Here is a 16,396-nt window from a genome sequence, read left to right as displayed (position 1 = left end):
AGGACTGGAAAAGGTCAGTCTTCATTCCAATCCCAAAGAAAGGCAATGCCAAAGAATCCTCAAACTACCGCACAATTACACTCATCTCACACACTAGTAAAGTCATGCTCCAAATTCTCCAAGCCAGGCTTCAGCAATATGTGAACCGTGAACTCCCAGATGTTCAAGCTGGTTTTAGAAAAGACAGAGGAACCAGAGATCAAATTGCCAACATCCGCTGGATCATGGAGAAAGCAAGAGAGTTCCAGAAAAACATCTATTTCTGCTTCATTGACTATGCCAAAGCCTTTGACTGTATGGATCACAACAAACTGTGGAAAATTCTGAAAGAGATGGGAATACCAGACCACCTGACCTGCCTCTTCAGAAACCTGTATGCAGGTCAGGAAGCAACAGTTAGAACTGGACATGGAACAACAGACTGGTTCCAAATAGGAAAAGGAGTACGTCAAGGCTGTATATTGTCACCCTGCTTATTTAACTTATATGCAGAGTACATCATGAGGAACGCTGGGCTGGAAAAAGCACAAGCTGGAATCAAAATTGCTGGGAGAAATATAAATAACCTCAGATATGCAGATGACACCACCCTTATGGCAGAAAGTGAAGAGGAACTAAAAAGCCTCTTGATGAAAGTGAAAGAGGAGAGTGAAAAGGTTGGCTTGAAGCTCAACATTCAGAAAACTAAGATCATGGCATCTGGTCCCATCACTTCATGGGAAATAGATGGAAAAACAGTGAAAACAGTGTCAGACTTTATTTTTTTGGGCTCCAAAATCACTGAGGATGCTGACTGCAGCCAGGAAATTAAAAGACACTTACTCCTTGGAAGGAAAGTTATGACCAACCTAGATAGTATATTAAAAAGCAGAGACATTACTTGACCAACAAAGGTCCGTCTAGTCAAGGCTGTGGCTTTTCCCGTGGTCATGTATGGATGTGAGAGTTGGACTGTGAAGAAAGCTGATCGCCGAAGAATTGATGCTTTTGAACTGTGGTGCTGGAGAAGACTCTTGAGAGTCCCTTGGACTGCAAGGAGATCCAACCAGTCCATTCTAAAGGAGATCAATCCTGGGTGTTCTTTGGAAGGACTGACGCTAAAGCTGAAACTCCAATACTTTGGCCACCTCATGCGACGAGCTGACTCACTGGAAAAGTCTGATGCTAGGAGGGATTGGGGGTGGGAGGAGAAGTGGACGACAGAGAATGAGATGGCTGGATGGCATCACCGACTCTTGTGGACATGAGTTTGAGTGAACTCCGGGAGTTGGTGATGGACAGGGAGGCCTGGCATGCTGTGATTCATGGGGTTGCAAAGAGTCGGACACGACTGAGTGACTGAACTGAACTGAACTGATATGCACCCAACATAGAAGTATCTAAATACATAGTGCAAATTCACAGACATAGATGGGGCAGTTGACAGTAACACAATAACAGGGAATATTAAAACCCCATTTACATCAATAGACATATTATCTAGACAGAAAACCAATAGCCTTAAATGACACATTCAACCAAATGAACTTAACATATTTATAAACAAAAAAAGTATATATGGAACATTTTTTAAGACAGACCACATGCTAGGCCACAAAAATTATTACTAAATTTAAGAAAATTCAATTCATATCAAGCATCTTTTCTGACCACACTATGAGTGTAGAAATCAACTACAAAGAAAAAAACTACAGGGGGAAAAAATCCTCAAATATGTGGAGACTAAACAGTAGGCTACCAAACAACCAATGGATCACTGAAGAAAACAGAAAATACATGGTGACGAAAATGAAAAAACAACAATCCAAAATCTAAGAGATGCAGCAAACTCAGTTCTAAGATGGAGGTTTATTGTGATACAAGTCTACCTCTCAGGAAACCAAAAAAAAAAAAAAATCTCAAATAACCTAACCGACACTCAAAGGAAGCAGAAAAGTCACTAGAAGAAAGAAAATCATAAACATAAGAGCTAAATTTTTAAAGAGAGACTAAAACAACAATAGAAAAGATCAACAAAACAACGAACTGGTTATGTGAAAAGATAGATAAAACTGATAAACTTTAGGAGGTTCATCAAGAGTAAAAGAGGGCCCAAATCAACAAAATCAGAAATAAAAAAGAAATACAACCAATACCACAGAAATACAAAGGATCATGAAAGATTACTATGAACAATTAAATGCCAATTGAACAGATATCCTAGAAGAAAATGACAAATTCCTTAAAAATGTACAGTTTTCTAAACATGAACCAGGTAGACATAGAAAGTATAAACCAACTAATTACCAGTAATGAAATTGAATTATTAATTTAAAAAAATTTAAAAAAAACAAAATTCTAGGACTAGACAGCTTCATAAAGGAATTCTACCAAACATTTAAAGGGAAATTAAACCTGTCCTTCTCAAACTAGTCCAAAAAACTGCAGAGGGAGGAACTCTTCCAAACTAATTCTGCCAGGCCAGTATTACCCTATTTGCAAAACCAGACAAAGATGTCACAAAAACAGAAGATTCAAGGCCAACATCATTGATGAAATTAGATACAAAAATCCTCAGCAATATAGTATCAAACCAAGTCTATATAGTCAAAGCTATGGTTTTTCCAGTAGTCATGTACGGATGTGAGAGCTGGACCACAAAGAAGACTGAGCACCAAAGAATTGATGCTTTTGAACTGTGGTGTTGGAGAAGACTCTTGAGAGTCCCTTGGACTGCAAGGAGATCCAACCAGTCCATTCTAAAGGAGATCAGTCCTGGGTGTTCATTGGAAGAACTGATGTTGAGGCTGAAGCTTCAATACTTTGGCCACCTGAAGTGAACAGCTAAGTCATTAGAAAAGACCCTAATGCTGGGAAAGACTGAAGGCAGAAGGAGAAGGGGATGACAGAGGATGAGATGGTTGAATGGTATCACTAACTCAATGGACATGAGTTTGAACAAGATCCGGGAGATGGTGAAGGACAGGGAAGCCTGGCATGCTACAGTCCATGGGGACACAAAGAGTCGGACACAACTGAGCAACTAAACAACAAGGTTCAATAATACATTAAAAGGATCACACACCATGATCAAGTGGGATTTATGCCAGAGATACAAGTATGGCTCAATATCTGCAAATCAAGGTGATATACCACATTAACTGAAGAATAAGAATCATATGATTATCTCAATAGATGCAGAAAAACTTTTTGACAAAATTCAATATCCATTTATGCTAAAAATTCTCCAGAAAGTGAGTATAGAGGGAACATACCTCAGCATAAATCAAAGACCATATATAACAAGCCCACAGCTAATATCATGCTCAAAGGTCAAAAGCTAAAAGTATTGCTGTTGAGATCAGTAATAAGACAAGGATGCCCACTATTACCACTTCTATCTAACATAGAATTGAAAATCCTAGCCACATCTATCATAAAAGAAAAAGGAATAAAGGAATCCAAATTACAAAGGAAGAAATAGAACTGTCACTGTTTGCAGATAAAATGATACCATAAACAGGAAATCCTAAAAAAACACCACCAAAAACCTACTAGAACTCAAAGATTTCAGGAAAGTTGGAGGTACAAAATTAATACACAGAAATCTGTTACATTTCTATGGACTAACAACAAACTATCAGAAGGAAAAAATAAGAAAACAACCCCATTTACAATCACATCAAAGAGAATGAAATACCTAGGAAAAATTGTAAGAAGAGAAAAATCTCTACTTGAAAAACTACAAGTCACTAATGAAAGAAATTGAAACCAACCAAAAAAGTAAACTAAAAGATACACTATGTTCATGGACTCAAAAATTAATGTTAAAAAGACCATACTACCCAAGGCAATCTACAGATTAATTGCATTCCTGTCAAAATACCAATGGCACTTTCTACCATACTAAAACATAATTAATGTACAACAAAAGAGGCAAGAAATACAATGGAGAGAAGACAGCCTCTTTCATAAATGGTATGGGGAACACTGAACAGCTACATGCGAAAGAATCAAACTGGATTACTCACTCACATCATGCACAAAAATAAATTCAAAATGGATTAAAGATTTAAGAATCAGAAAGAAATAGGCAAGGGAGACTAAGAGGTACAAACTTCCAGTTGCAAATAAATGAGTCACAGGTATGAAATGTACAATGTGGAGAATATATGCTAAGTAGCTTCAGTTGTGTCTGACTCTTTGCAACCATATGGACTGTAGCCCACCAGGCTCCTCTGTCCATGGGATTCTCCAGGCAAGAATACTGGAATCCCTCCTCCAACGGATCCTCCTAACCCAGGGATCAAACCTGCATTTCTTATGTCTCCTACACTGGCAGGCAGGTTCATCACCACTAGCACAACATGGGAAGATAATATAGTCAATACCCATGTAATATCTTTGTGTGGTGACATGTTATAACTAAACTTATCACAGTCATCATTTTGAAATGTTTATAAATATAAAATCACTGGTGTGTGACAGGAACTAACAGTGTTTTAGGTCACTTATACTTCAAAAATAAACTCTTAAAAAAAAAGATCAGATTTATGGTTATGGAAGTGGGGGAAACAAGAGGGGATGATAGGTTGGATGAAGCTGTCAAAAGGTAAAAACTTTCAGTTATAAAATAAATAGTACTAGGGATGTAATATACAATATAATTAAAACTGCTGTATGTTATATATGCGAGCTGTTAAGAGAATAAATCTTAAGAGTTTTCATCACAAGGAAAATGTTTTTTCTATCTCTTTAATCTGTATTTGTCTGAGATGATGGATGTAAATGTATTTTGATATACATAAGTCAAATCATTATTTTGTACCCCTTAAACTTATATATTGCTGTGTGACAAATCTCAAGAAAACTGGAATAAAAATAAAGTACAATTCGATTTTTAAAATAGAATTTATATACACAGGGTAATCTCAAAGTCATTTCCCCCTTACCCCTACAACTAAGGAGTCTGCCTTGGGGAAAAAGAGAAATAAGGATGGGATTCAGGTGAAATGGGTGGCAACAGCTAGGCTGAGGCAGTGTCTGATGGAAGGGTGGTGGTGAAGAAGGGAAGTGAAAGAAGGAAAATGATAGAAGGCAAGAGAAAAGGGATTCATTCAGCTGGGTGAGGTTCGTGTGTATAAGTTAGTAAAAAGAATCATGTGTGCATTTACGCACATGTGTGTGCACTTGCTCCAAGGATGGACTTTAGAGTAACGGTTTCAATGTAATCAGACTACATCCAAAAAAATTAAATTCAAAAGAATAATAAAGCTGGAGGAATCACACTACCCAAATCTAAGACTCACTATAAAAAGCTACAGTAAGCCAAACACTGGTGAATGGTTAAACCACAAAAATCAATGAAACAGAAATAGCTCCAGAATAGATCTGCACATATAGAGTCAATTTTTTAATAAACATGCAAAAGTGACTCGACACAAAAAGGAGAGTCTTGGGAATTCCCTGGAAGTCTAGTGGTTAGCACTCCATACTGCCAAGAGCATGGGTTCAATCCCTGGTTGGGAAAATAAGATCCCTCAAGCTGCTTGGTATGACAAAAATAAATAAACAGTAAATACATACACACAAAAAAAGAAGAGTCTTTTCAACAAATGGTATTATAACTCTATATCAATTCAAAGTGTTTAAATATTAAATATCTCTCAAAACCATCCATTTACTCCTCACTACCACCACCATCTCCCTGCCTAAATTCTCTTCTCTGAATCCTGTGACTGTCTATTTTTAACTGTTCTATCTTAATATACTCTGTTCTCTGTCCTGCAAACCAAATGAGCCTTTCAAAACGCAAATCTGACAGAGCCATTCTCTGCTAAAATTCTTTACAGATTCTCATTACAATTTAGAATAAATAAAAATTCTGCTGATATGATTTAAAAGGCCATGAATTACTAGGCTCCTACACCTCTCTAGCCTCATTTTGCACCACACTCTTCCTTTCATTCCATGTTGTATTCACCGTACTCCTTCCTATCAAAGGATCTTTGTATATAAAATTTCTCCTACCTGATAAACACTACTTGTCCTTCTCTGGATTTCAATTCAATCTTTACTTTTTCAAAAAAGCCTCTCCTAAATTCTCGAAATAGTTTGTGCTCAGTCACTCAGTAGTATCCAACTCTTTGTGAATCTATCAAGCTTCTCTGTCCATGGGATTTTCCAAGCAAGAATAATGGAGTAGGTTGCCATTTCCTCCTCCAGGGCATCTTCCGGACTCAAGATTGAACCCACGTGTCCTGTGCCCTCCTGCACTGGCAGACAGATTCTTTACCAGATAGTCACTTGGGAAGCCCCTAAATTGTTCAAATATAATCACACCGTGAACTAACCCTTTATTGTCCTTGACACCATTGTATTATTAGCTTTGAATGACTGTTTGAATTTAAGTGTGATTATTTCATAATCACAGCCTTGTCTTGGTGAAAGGGGCTTGCATAACTCAAAGAAGCTATGAGCCATGCTCTGCAGGGTGACCCAAAATAGACTGGTCACAGTAAAGAGTTCTGACAAAAAAGTCGTCCCCTGAGGAAAGAAATGTCAACCAGCTCCAGTGTTTTTGCCTAGAAAACCCCATGGACTGTATGAAAATGCAAAAAGATACTACACTGGAAGATGAGCCCCTCCCCCCAGACCAGAAGGTGTCCAATGTGCTACTGGGTTAGAGCAGAGGGCAATTACTAATAGCTCCAGAAAGAATGAAGTGGCTGGGCCAAAGTGGAAATGACACTCAGTTGTGGATGCGTCTGGTGATGAAAGTAAAGTCCGATAACGTAAAGAGCATTATTGCATTGTATTCTAGAATGTTAGGCCCATGAATCAACGTAAATTGGATGTGGTCAAGCAGATGGCAAGAGTGAACATCAACACCTTAAGAATCAGTAAACTAAAATAGACAGGAAAGGGAGAATTTAATTCAGATGACCATTATATCTACTACTGTGGGCAATAATCCATTAGAAGAAATGGAGTAGACCTTATAGTCAACAAAGGAGTCTGAAATGCAGTATTTGGGTACAATCTCAAAAATGACAGAATGATATGTTTGTTTTCAAGGCAAACCATTCAACATCACAGTAATTCAAATCTATGCCCCAACCACTGATGCCAAAGAAACTGAAGTTGACCAGTTCTATGAAGACTTAAAAATCCTTCTAGAACTGACACATAAAAAGGATGTCCTTTTCATCACAGGGGGCTGGAATGCAGAAGTAGGAAGTTGAGAGATACCTGGAGTAACAGGCAAGTTTGGCCTTGGAGTACAAAATGAAGCAGGGCAAAGGCTAACAGAGTTTTGTCAAGAGAACGTACTGGTCATAGCAAACACCCTCTTCCAACAATGCAAGAGACAACTCTAAACATGGACACTGCCAGATGGTCAACACTGAATTCAGACTGATTATATTCTTTGCAGCCAAAGATGGAGAAATTCCATACAGTCAACAAAAACAAGACTAGGGGCTCAGTCATGTCCAACTCTTTGCAATACCATGGACTGCAGCCCATCAGGTTCCTCTGTCCATGGGGATTCTCCAGGTAAGAATACTGGAATGGGTTGCCATGACCTCCTCCAGGGGATCTTCCCAACCCAGGGATCAAACCCAGGCCTTCTGCATTGCAGGCAGTTTCTTTACCAGCTGAGCCACAAGGGAAGCCCAAGAATACTGGAGTGGGTAGCTTATCCCTTCTCCAGGGGATTTTCCCAACCCAGGAATTGAAATAGGATCTCCTGCATGGCAGGCAGATTCTTTACCAACTGAGCTACCAGAGAAGCCCTATTAATTATGTCTCTCTCTGCTCAGATGCTCAGTCGTGTCCAACTCTTTGTGACCCCATGGACTATTTTTCACCAGGCCCCTCTGTCCATGAGATTTTCCAGGCAAGAATACTGGAGTGGGTTGCCATTTCCTTCTCCAAGGGATCTTCCCCACCCAGGAATTGAACCTGGGTCTCCTGCATTGCAGGCAGATTCTTTACCAACTGAGCCACTGCGGGAGCCCCAAACTATGTCTATAGCTGCTCAGATAAAACAAAGCCCTAAACCAAACCTTGTCCATGTGGGAATGTAAAAGTAATACTACAGTGTTAATTTATCCAATGAATATTGTAAAATGCTTACAACGTGTCATTCACTGTGCTAAGTACTGAGGTTACAGGGCAATCAAGACATGGGTGCTTAGCTCTTATTGGAGCAGTCCACTGTTTTATCTGCTCACCACCTACTATGTACCATCTACTGTACTATGTAAAGGAGACTCTAAAGGGCAAGTAAAGTTGTAAATAATTATACCAAAATAAATTTCATTTGTGAGAAGTGCTATAAAAGGAAAAATTCAGACTGCTATACTCATTGAAATACTCATTGGAAGGACTAATGGTGAAGTTGAAGCTCCAACACTATGGCCACCTGATTCAAAGAGTTGATTCATTGGAAAAGACTGTAATGCTGGGAAAGATTGAAAGCAGAAAGAGATGAGGAATATAGAGGATGAGATGGTTGGACGGCATCACTAATTCAATGCATATGAACTTGGGCAAACTCCAGGAGATGGTGAGGGACAGGGAAGCCTGGCATGCTGTAGTCCTTGGGGTTGCAAAGAGTCGGGGACAACCTGGCGACTAAACAACAACATGGAGACCTAAACTAGTTAAGAATGTCAAGAAAGATTTCTAAAGAATTAATATATAAGCTGAGACTTGAAGTTTAAGTTCATATCATCAAATTTGAAAGAAATGCAAATATTATTTGCAAAAATAAAGAAAGCAATTCGCTGAAGAAAAGATAAGCATTTGGAAACAGTGTTTCCCAAGAGATGGAAGAATTAGGAGTTGCAAAATCAGGTAGAGATGTGACAGGTTAAACCCAAAATCAAATATCTGTAATCATAAACAATACTGTCTTCTATAAGCAAAGGTGGCAAACTATAGCCTCCAAGAAAAGTCAGCCCACAATCTTCTTTTGCAGACCCTTGAATTAAGAATGTTTCGTATGTTTTTATAAGATTATTAAAAATAAAAGAAGAATAAAAGGAGGGGAAGGAGAAAATTAGCATTCTCTATATAGCCACAAAGCCTAAAATATTTACTATCTAGTCATTTACAAAAAGTTTACCAACCCATGATCTACACATTATAATCAATTAAAACACAATGAAGCCCTTATCTTAAGAAATTCATTAAATAAATATGATTCTACCTGAACACTAAATATATCTTTCTCAAAATTGCAGCTTTGTGTCTCAAAGGTGTCAAAGGCACACCAAATTTACAATCAGTTACAGAATATACACATTTGATCTCACTGAAATGTACTATCAACACATGCTTAAATAATATAAATACTTTCACCAAGACAGTTACCAAAATGCACTATAAAAATTGATAGAGATAGAAATGTGGCTTTGCTAAAACCAAATATAATTTGAAAAAGTATTTTAGCTGAAAAAGCTACCATAAAACTCTATGAGAGTCTAAGTCATTGGATTTAATGCTATTTTGAAAAATAACTGCTACATAGAAATAAGAGAACCTATATACTTACCAAGATTTTTTTCAATTCTTCAAGTTCTACTTCTTTGTTATTTTTAAGCTTGGTCATCTCTTCTAAAAAAAAAAAAAGCAAAAGAATTTAAATGTGTTCAAAGTAGATTTAAAAAATAGGAAAGGAGAGACAAGAAGTAAGAATAACACTTGAAAAGGAAAAACCAAAAGAGATGAATTAATACAATTCAGTCAGTTCACTTTGGTCTCTCAGTCGTGTACGACTCTGCGACCCCAAGGACTGCAGCACCCCAGGCTTCCCTGTGTATCACCAACTCCCAGACCTTACTCAAACTCATGTCCATTGAGTCGGTGATGCCATCCAACCCTCTCATCCTCTGTCGTCCCCTTCTCCTCCCGCCTTAAATCTTTCCTAGCATCAGGGTCTTTTCCAATAAGTCAGTTCTTCACATCAGGTGGCCAAAGTACTGGAGTTTCAGCTTCAGCATCAGTCCTTCCAATGAATATTCAGGACTGATTTCTTTTAGTGATTGACTGGTTGGATCTCCCTGCAGTCCAAGGAACTCTCAAGATTCTTCTCCAACACCACAGTTCAAAAGCATCAATTAATTAATTGATATATCAATTAATTAAATAATACAGTTGGAGCACAGTAAAGCATAGAGGAAGTACAAATGGATCAGATGCAAAATAATAATGGACATATATTAGTAGTACCATTTCTATAAAATTAATTCCACAACCAAATAAGCCCAAAGTTCATTAAACAAACTAAGCAACGGATCTACATAAAATGAAGTCACACAGCCTGTGCCTGTACCTTCAACTCACTATTATCTAAACATGTGGCCTTTCAATTTTCAAATTTAAAAGGAGAATTAATTCACTTTTCTCAAACTAACTCTGACCACTGTTCTGGATCTCAACATTTCCATCTCCTGTAAGACTTCAGTTGCTATATTACCAACATATATTGATTATGTAGCAGAATCTTCAGTTTCCCCATATCCTATCTAAATACCAATTTGAATACAAAATAAAAAAGCATGATTGACGTTTCTGTCTTTTTCATACTATTGTTAAATTTCTTGTTTTGTTTTGTGGCCAAATTCCCATTTGTTATCTATCTATATTTCTTTCTTAATCCCATGCAAAAGTGGTGTTATTATCTATTGTTGTCATTAATTGTTACTATTTATCTACATTTCTTTCTTAATCCCATGCAAAAGTAAAGCTCATCTTCATTAATAAATTATGATCTCAAAGATCACCAACACCCATTTTGTGGTGAAATTCTCCGTCCTTATCATTGTGGAGCTTTCAGCATTTGACACTCTTAGCCACTCTCTACTTATCTCCCTTCAATTTTCAAGACCTGGAATTCTTAAGATTTTCTGTTTCCTTAACTCTTACTGTTGTTTTCTTTATCAACACCCTTCCTTCTTGTCACCCTAAATAATAACAATTTAGAATGCTTTTCCCTCTATATTTCCATGAATTCAGCATTAAGGTAATGAATTAAAAAATCTTCCCAGTTCAAACCTCCTGTTTTTCCTTTCTTACATTTTAAAACATATCTATAAAGTTTCCAAATGATGTCTAGCTGTCACTTAAAATTTTATTGTACCTGAAACATTGGCCTTTCTCACTCTGAAGGGTTATTAACTACTGGAGACATAACAGATTGACTGAAAATTTCCCAGACACTGTACATTAAAAACAAACAAGGAACTTCTAATAATTGCCCAAAGTCTCTAAGAAAAATCAACAAAATATGAAATGCCAATATAGAGTCTAAAAGAAAAACCTGTCATATGCAAAACTTATTTAACCACAAAGATTCATTTTAGGTAAAACAGTTAAATTTTTAAAACTCAATGATTGTGGACTAAGCATGTGTCCACACTCACTTCCAATCCCATAAATTATATATATAGTGCTCACTTCAGCAGTACGTATACCAAAATTAGGACGACATAGGAAAGGTTAACATGGCTACTGAGTAAGGATGATATTCAAATTTGTGAAGCATTCCATATTTTTTTATGTGGCAACCTGAATGGGAGGGGGTTTAGGGGAGAATGCATACATGTATATGTATTGCTAAGACCCTTCACTATTCACCTGAAACTATCACAGTATTGTTAATCAGCTATGTGAAAGTCGCTCAGTCGTGTCCGACTCTTTCCAACCCTATGGACTATAGAGTCCATGGAATTCTTCAGGCCAGAATACTGGAGTGGGTAGCCTGTCCCTTCTCCAGGGGATCTTCCTAACCCAGGGATCGAACTCAGGTCTCCTGTATTATAAGAGGATTCTTTACCAGCTGAGACACAAAGGAAGTCCAAGAATACTGGATTGGGTAGCCTAGCCCTTCTCCAGGGGACCTTCCAAACCCAGGGATCGAACCAGGGTCTCCTGCATTGCAGGCAGATTCAATATTGCACTGCATTGCCTGCATTGTAGGTGGATTCAATATATGTTGGGGAATAATCAGCTATACCCCAATACAAAATAAAAAGTGGAAAAGAAAAATATATATATACAAATTAATAAAACTACACACAAACTCAAATGTTGAATAATCCTTGGGGAGTGAAGGGGGATAACCCATATTAATTCAATCAGGCTATGTGAACAACTATATCAGGTATCCACACGCCCAGCCACACAGTCCACCTCAGGTTAAATCAAGCATTCTGGGAATCAGAGCCAAAGGGACATGACACTACCCCCAATAGCTCGTAAACTCTAAGCAACATAAGCATTCCCTATAACCAAAGTGTTAGTCACTCAGTCACGTCCAACTCTTTGCTACCCCATGAACTATAGCCTACCAGGCTCATCTGTCCATGGAACTCTCCAGGCAAGAATACTGGAGTGGGTAGCCATTCCCTTCTCCAGAAGATCTTCCCAACTCAGGGATCAAACCCAGGTCTCCTGCACTGCAGGCAGATTCTTTACCATTTGAGCCACCCAGGAAGCCCCCTCTATAACCAAAACACAAATTATTTAATACAAAGCCGACCCTTCCTTACAGGACCTCCCATCTCTTCCCATAATCAAAAGAATCAGACTGTAACAAACACGTGAGTAAATACGAATTCTCAAACACTTAGATGAGTAATCAAGAATCAACAATTAGTGAAGAAAAGCAAACCCATGAAAGAAACACACCAAATATATTCAAAGTTAATAATAAAGATTACAGAAAATTACAGAGATTTCTAGAAAAACAATTGCCAATCCATGATTTAATTTACAAAAATAATTGTTTTCACCCAAACTAGGGAAAAAGATGTTTATATATGTTTCCAATTCTCCACAATTGTAGATATGAAGCTTTATAAATATGAAATATAGGGTTTTTAGAATTAGCTAATTAAATGGTCATAAATTCACAAAACAACTAAAAATTTCTCACTTTGGGCCATGAAAATTGAATAGCAACAATACCACGTGATAAAACAGGGGCACAGTTTCCTGTAAATAGTTCATAATCCAACATGACTACTCAACGAAACTTCAAAATGCAATTAAAATGTAATAGACATTTCCCACTAAGAATTATTAAGATCCCTGGATCCTAAATAAGAAAAAAGCTACAAAAATATCTCTTAGGCTCCTTACAATTCTTGATATTTATGAGCTGCATAATGAATCTGAATAAGTCTTTCTTAAGATTTAAATTTATCTTTCAAAAATCAAATTAATAGTTATCAAATAATCACTATTGCTAAATGACAGAGGAGAAACTATATTTTATTCTGAAATAATGTTGATGGTTTTAAAATTGGCTAATATTATCAGGTACATATGTTATTCTCTAAAACTTACCCAATTCACTTGATTTCTTCTGAAGTTTCATGGTAAGTACTTTCAATTCATCTTCACTTTTTTCCCATCTTGTAAAACATATTAGTTCAATGTAAAATGTAAAATCAATGTAAAATATTTTTTTAGTCATAATTCATCTAGTAATTAAAACTGGTGCAATTTAGCAAGGACATAGCTTATTATAGATTCATTCATTCAATTATTACACATTTCTTGACAATCTACTTTGGCTGGATACTGTAACATGTCAAAATAAGATATTACTAATATACATACATAGTTGTATATTAATTAAATCTACATTAGAACTAACACCCAAAAAAGATGTCCTTTTCATTATAGGGGACTGGAATGCAAAAGTAGGAAATCAAGAAACACCTGGAGAAACAGGCAAATTTGGCCTTGGAGCACGGAATGAAGCAGGGCAAAGGCTAATACAGTTTTGTCAAGAGAACGCACTGGTCATAGCAAACACCCTCTTCCAACAACACAAGAGAAGACTTGACATCACCAGATGGTCAACACCAAAATCAGATTGATTATATTCTTTGCAGCCAAAGATGGAGAAGCTCTATACAGTTAGAAAAAACAAGACCAGGAGCTGACTGTGGCTCCGATCATGAACTCCTTATTGCCAAATTCAGACTGAAATTGAAGAAAGTAGGGAAAACCACTAGACCATTCAGATATGACCTAAATCAAATCCCTTATGATTATACAGTGGAAGTGAGAAATAGATTTAAGGGATTAGATCTGATAGATAGAGTGCCTGATGAACTCTGGACAGAGGTTCGTGACATTGTACAGGAGACAGGGAACAAGACCATCCCCATGGAAAAGAAATGCAAAAAAGCAAAATGGCTGTCTGAGGAAGGCTTACAAACAGCTGTGAAAAGAAGAGAAGCGAAAAGCAAAGGAGAAAAGGAAAGATATAAGCATCTGAATGCAGAGTTCCAAAGAATAGCAAGGAGAGATAAGAAAGCCATCCTCGGGGATCAATGCAAAGAAATAGAGGAAAACAATAGAATAGGAAAAACAAGAGATCTCGTCAAGAAAATTAGAGATAGCAAGGGAACATTTCATGCAAAGAAGGGCTCGATAAAGGACAGAAATGGTATGGACCTAATGGAAGCAGAAGATATTAAGAAGAGGTGGCAAGATTACACAGAAAAACTGTACAAAAAAGATCTTCACGACCAAGATAGTCACGATAATGTGATCACTGACCTAGAGCCAGACATCTTGGAATGTGAAGTCAAGTGGGCCTTAGAAAGCATCACTACGAACAAAGCTAGTGGAGGTGATGGAATTCCAGTTGAGCTATTTCATATCTTGAAAGATGATGCTGTGAAAGTGCTGCACTCAATATGCCAGAAAATTTGGAAAACTCAGCAGTGGCCACAGGACTGGAAAAGGTCAGTCTTCATTCCAATCCCAAAGAAAGGCAATGCCAAAGAATCCTCAAACTACCGCACAATTGCACTCATCTAACACACTAGTAAAGTCATGCTCCAAATTCTCCAAGCCAGGCTTCAGCAGTATGTGAACCGTGAACTCCCAGATGTTCAAGCTGGTTTTAGAAAAGACAGAGGAACCAGAGATCAAATTGCCAACATCCGCTGGATCATGGAGAAAGCAAGAGAGTTCCAGAAAAACATCTATTTCTGCTTCATTGACTATGCCAAAGCCTTTGACTGTGTGGATCACAACAAACTGTGGAAAATTCTGAAAGAGATGGGAATACCAGACCACCTGACCTGCCTCTTCAGAAACCTGTATGCAGGTCAGGAAGCAACAGTCAGAACTGTACATGAACAACAGACTGGTTCCAAATAGGAAAAGGAGTACGTCAAGGCTGTATATTGTCACCCTGCTTATTTAACTTATATGCAGAGTACAGCATGAGGAACGCTGGGCTGGAAGAAGCACAAGCTGGAATCAAGATTGCAGGGAGAAATATCAATAACCTCAGATATGCAGATGACACTACCCTTATGGCAGAAAGTGAAGAGGAACTCAAAAGCCTCTTGATGAAAGTGAAAGAGGAGAGTGAAAAGGTTGGCTTGAAGCTCAACATTCAGAAAACAAAGATCATGGCATCTGGTCCCATCACTTCATGGGAAATAGATGGAAAAACAGTGGAAACAGTGTCAGACTTTATTTTGGGGGGCTCCAAAATCACTGCAGATGCTGATTGCAGCCAGGAAATTAAAAGACGCTTGCTCCTTGGAAGGAAAGTTATGACCAACCTTGATAGTATATTAAAAAGCAGAGACATTACTTTGCCAACAAAGGTCTGTCTAGTCAAGGCTATGGTTTTTCCCGTGGTCACGTATGGATGTGAGAGTTGGACTGTGAAGAAGGCTGATCGCCAAAGAATTGATGCTTTTGAACTGTGGTGTTGGAGAAGACTCTTGAGAGTCCCTTGGACTGCAAGAAGATCCAACCAGTCCATTCTAAAGGAGATCAATCCTGGGTGTTCACTGGAAGGACGGATGCTAAAGCTGAAACTGCAATACTCTGGCCACCTCATGCGATGAGTTGACTCACTGGAAAAGACTCTGATGCTGGGAAAGGTTGGGGGTGGGAGGAGAGGGGACGACAGAGAATGAGATGGCTGGATGGCATCACCGACTCTGTGGACATGAGTTTGAGTGAACTCCGGGAGTTGGTGATGGACAGGGAGGCCTGGCGTGCTGTGATTCATGGGGTCGCAAAGAGTCGGACACGACTGAGAGACTGAACTGAACTGAACTGAACAGAAAACCTCACAGCATATCATCATGATTTATCTCTTAGCTATTGATGATAAGCAAATTAATACATCCTAGCCACTCCAGTACTAATGCCTAGAAAATCCCATGGATGGAGGAGCCTGGTAGGCTGCAGTCCGTGGGGTCGCTGAGGGTCGGACATGACTGAGCGACTTCACTTTCACTTTTCACTTCCACACATTGGAGAAGGAAATGGCAACCCACTCCAGTGTTCTTGCCTGGAGAATCCCAGGGACGGGGGAGCCTGGTGGGCTTCCGTCTATGGGGTCACACAGAGTCGGACA

At 38.2% G+C, this 16,396-nt stretch overlaps 1 protein-coding gene and 1 non-coding gene across 5 annotated transcripts in view; one reads left to right on the top strand and one right to left on the bottom strand.

The window, feature by feature from the left end:
* The window catches only part of SYCP1 (synaptonemal complex protein 1), a 137,874-nt gene that overhangs the window by 77,191 nt on the left and 44,287 nt on the right, over positions 1–16,396 (bottom strand). For all 4 annotated transcript variants that reach the window (XM_088834892.1, XM_055402444.2, XM_088834891.1 and 1 more), the window contains 2 exons: positions 13,339–13,406; positions 9,542–9,603 (listed from right to left, as the gene is read on the bottom strand). In XM_088834892.1, the coding sequence (XP_088691018.1) occupies positions 9,542–9,603; positions 13,339–13,406 (130 nt within the window). The remainder of the gene's footprint in view (positions 1–9,541; positions 9,604–13,338; positions 13,407–16,396) is intronic.
* LOC129541867 (U6 spliceosomal RNA) lies at positions 11,438–11,544 on the top strand. The gene has a single exon (XR_008682922.2). It is a non-coding gene; the product is annotated as a U6 spliceosomal RNA (small nuclear RNA).

The sequence above is a fragment of the Moschus berezovskii genome, chromosome 4, assembly GCF_049115385.1.
Source record: "Moschus berezovskii isolate FMDL1 chromosome 4, NW_MosBer_1.0, whole genome shotgun sequence".
NCBI classification, from domain to species: Eukaryota; Metazoa; Chordata; class Mammalia; order Artiodactyla; family Moschidae; genus Moschus; species Moschus berezovskii.
This window is presented reverse-complemented; position numbering and strand designations above follow the sequence as displayed.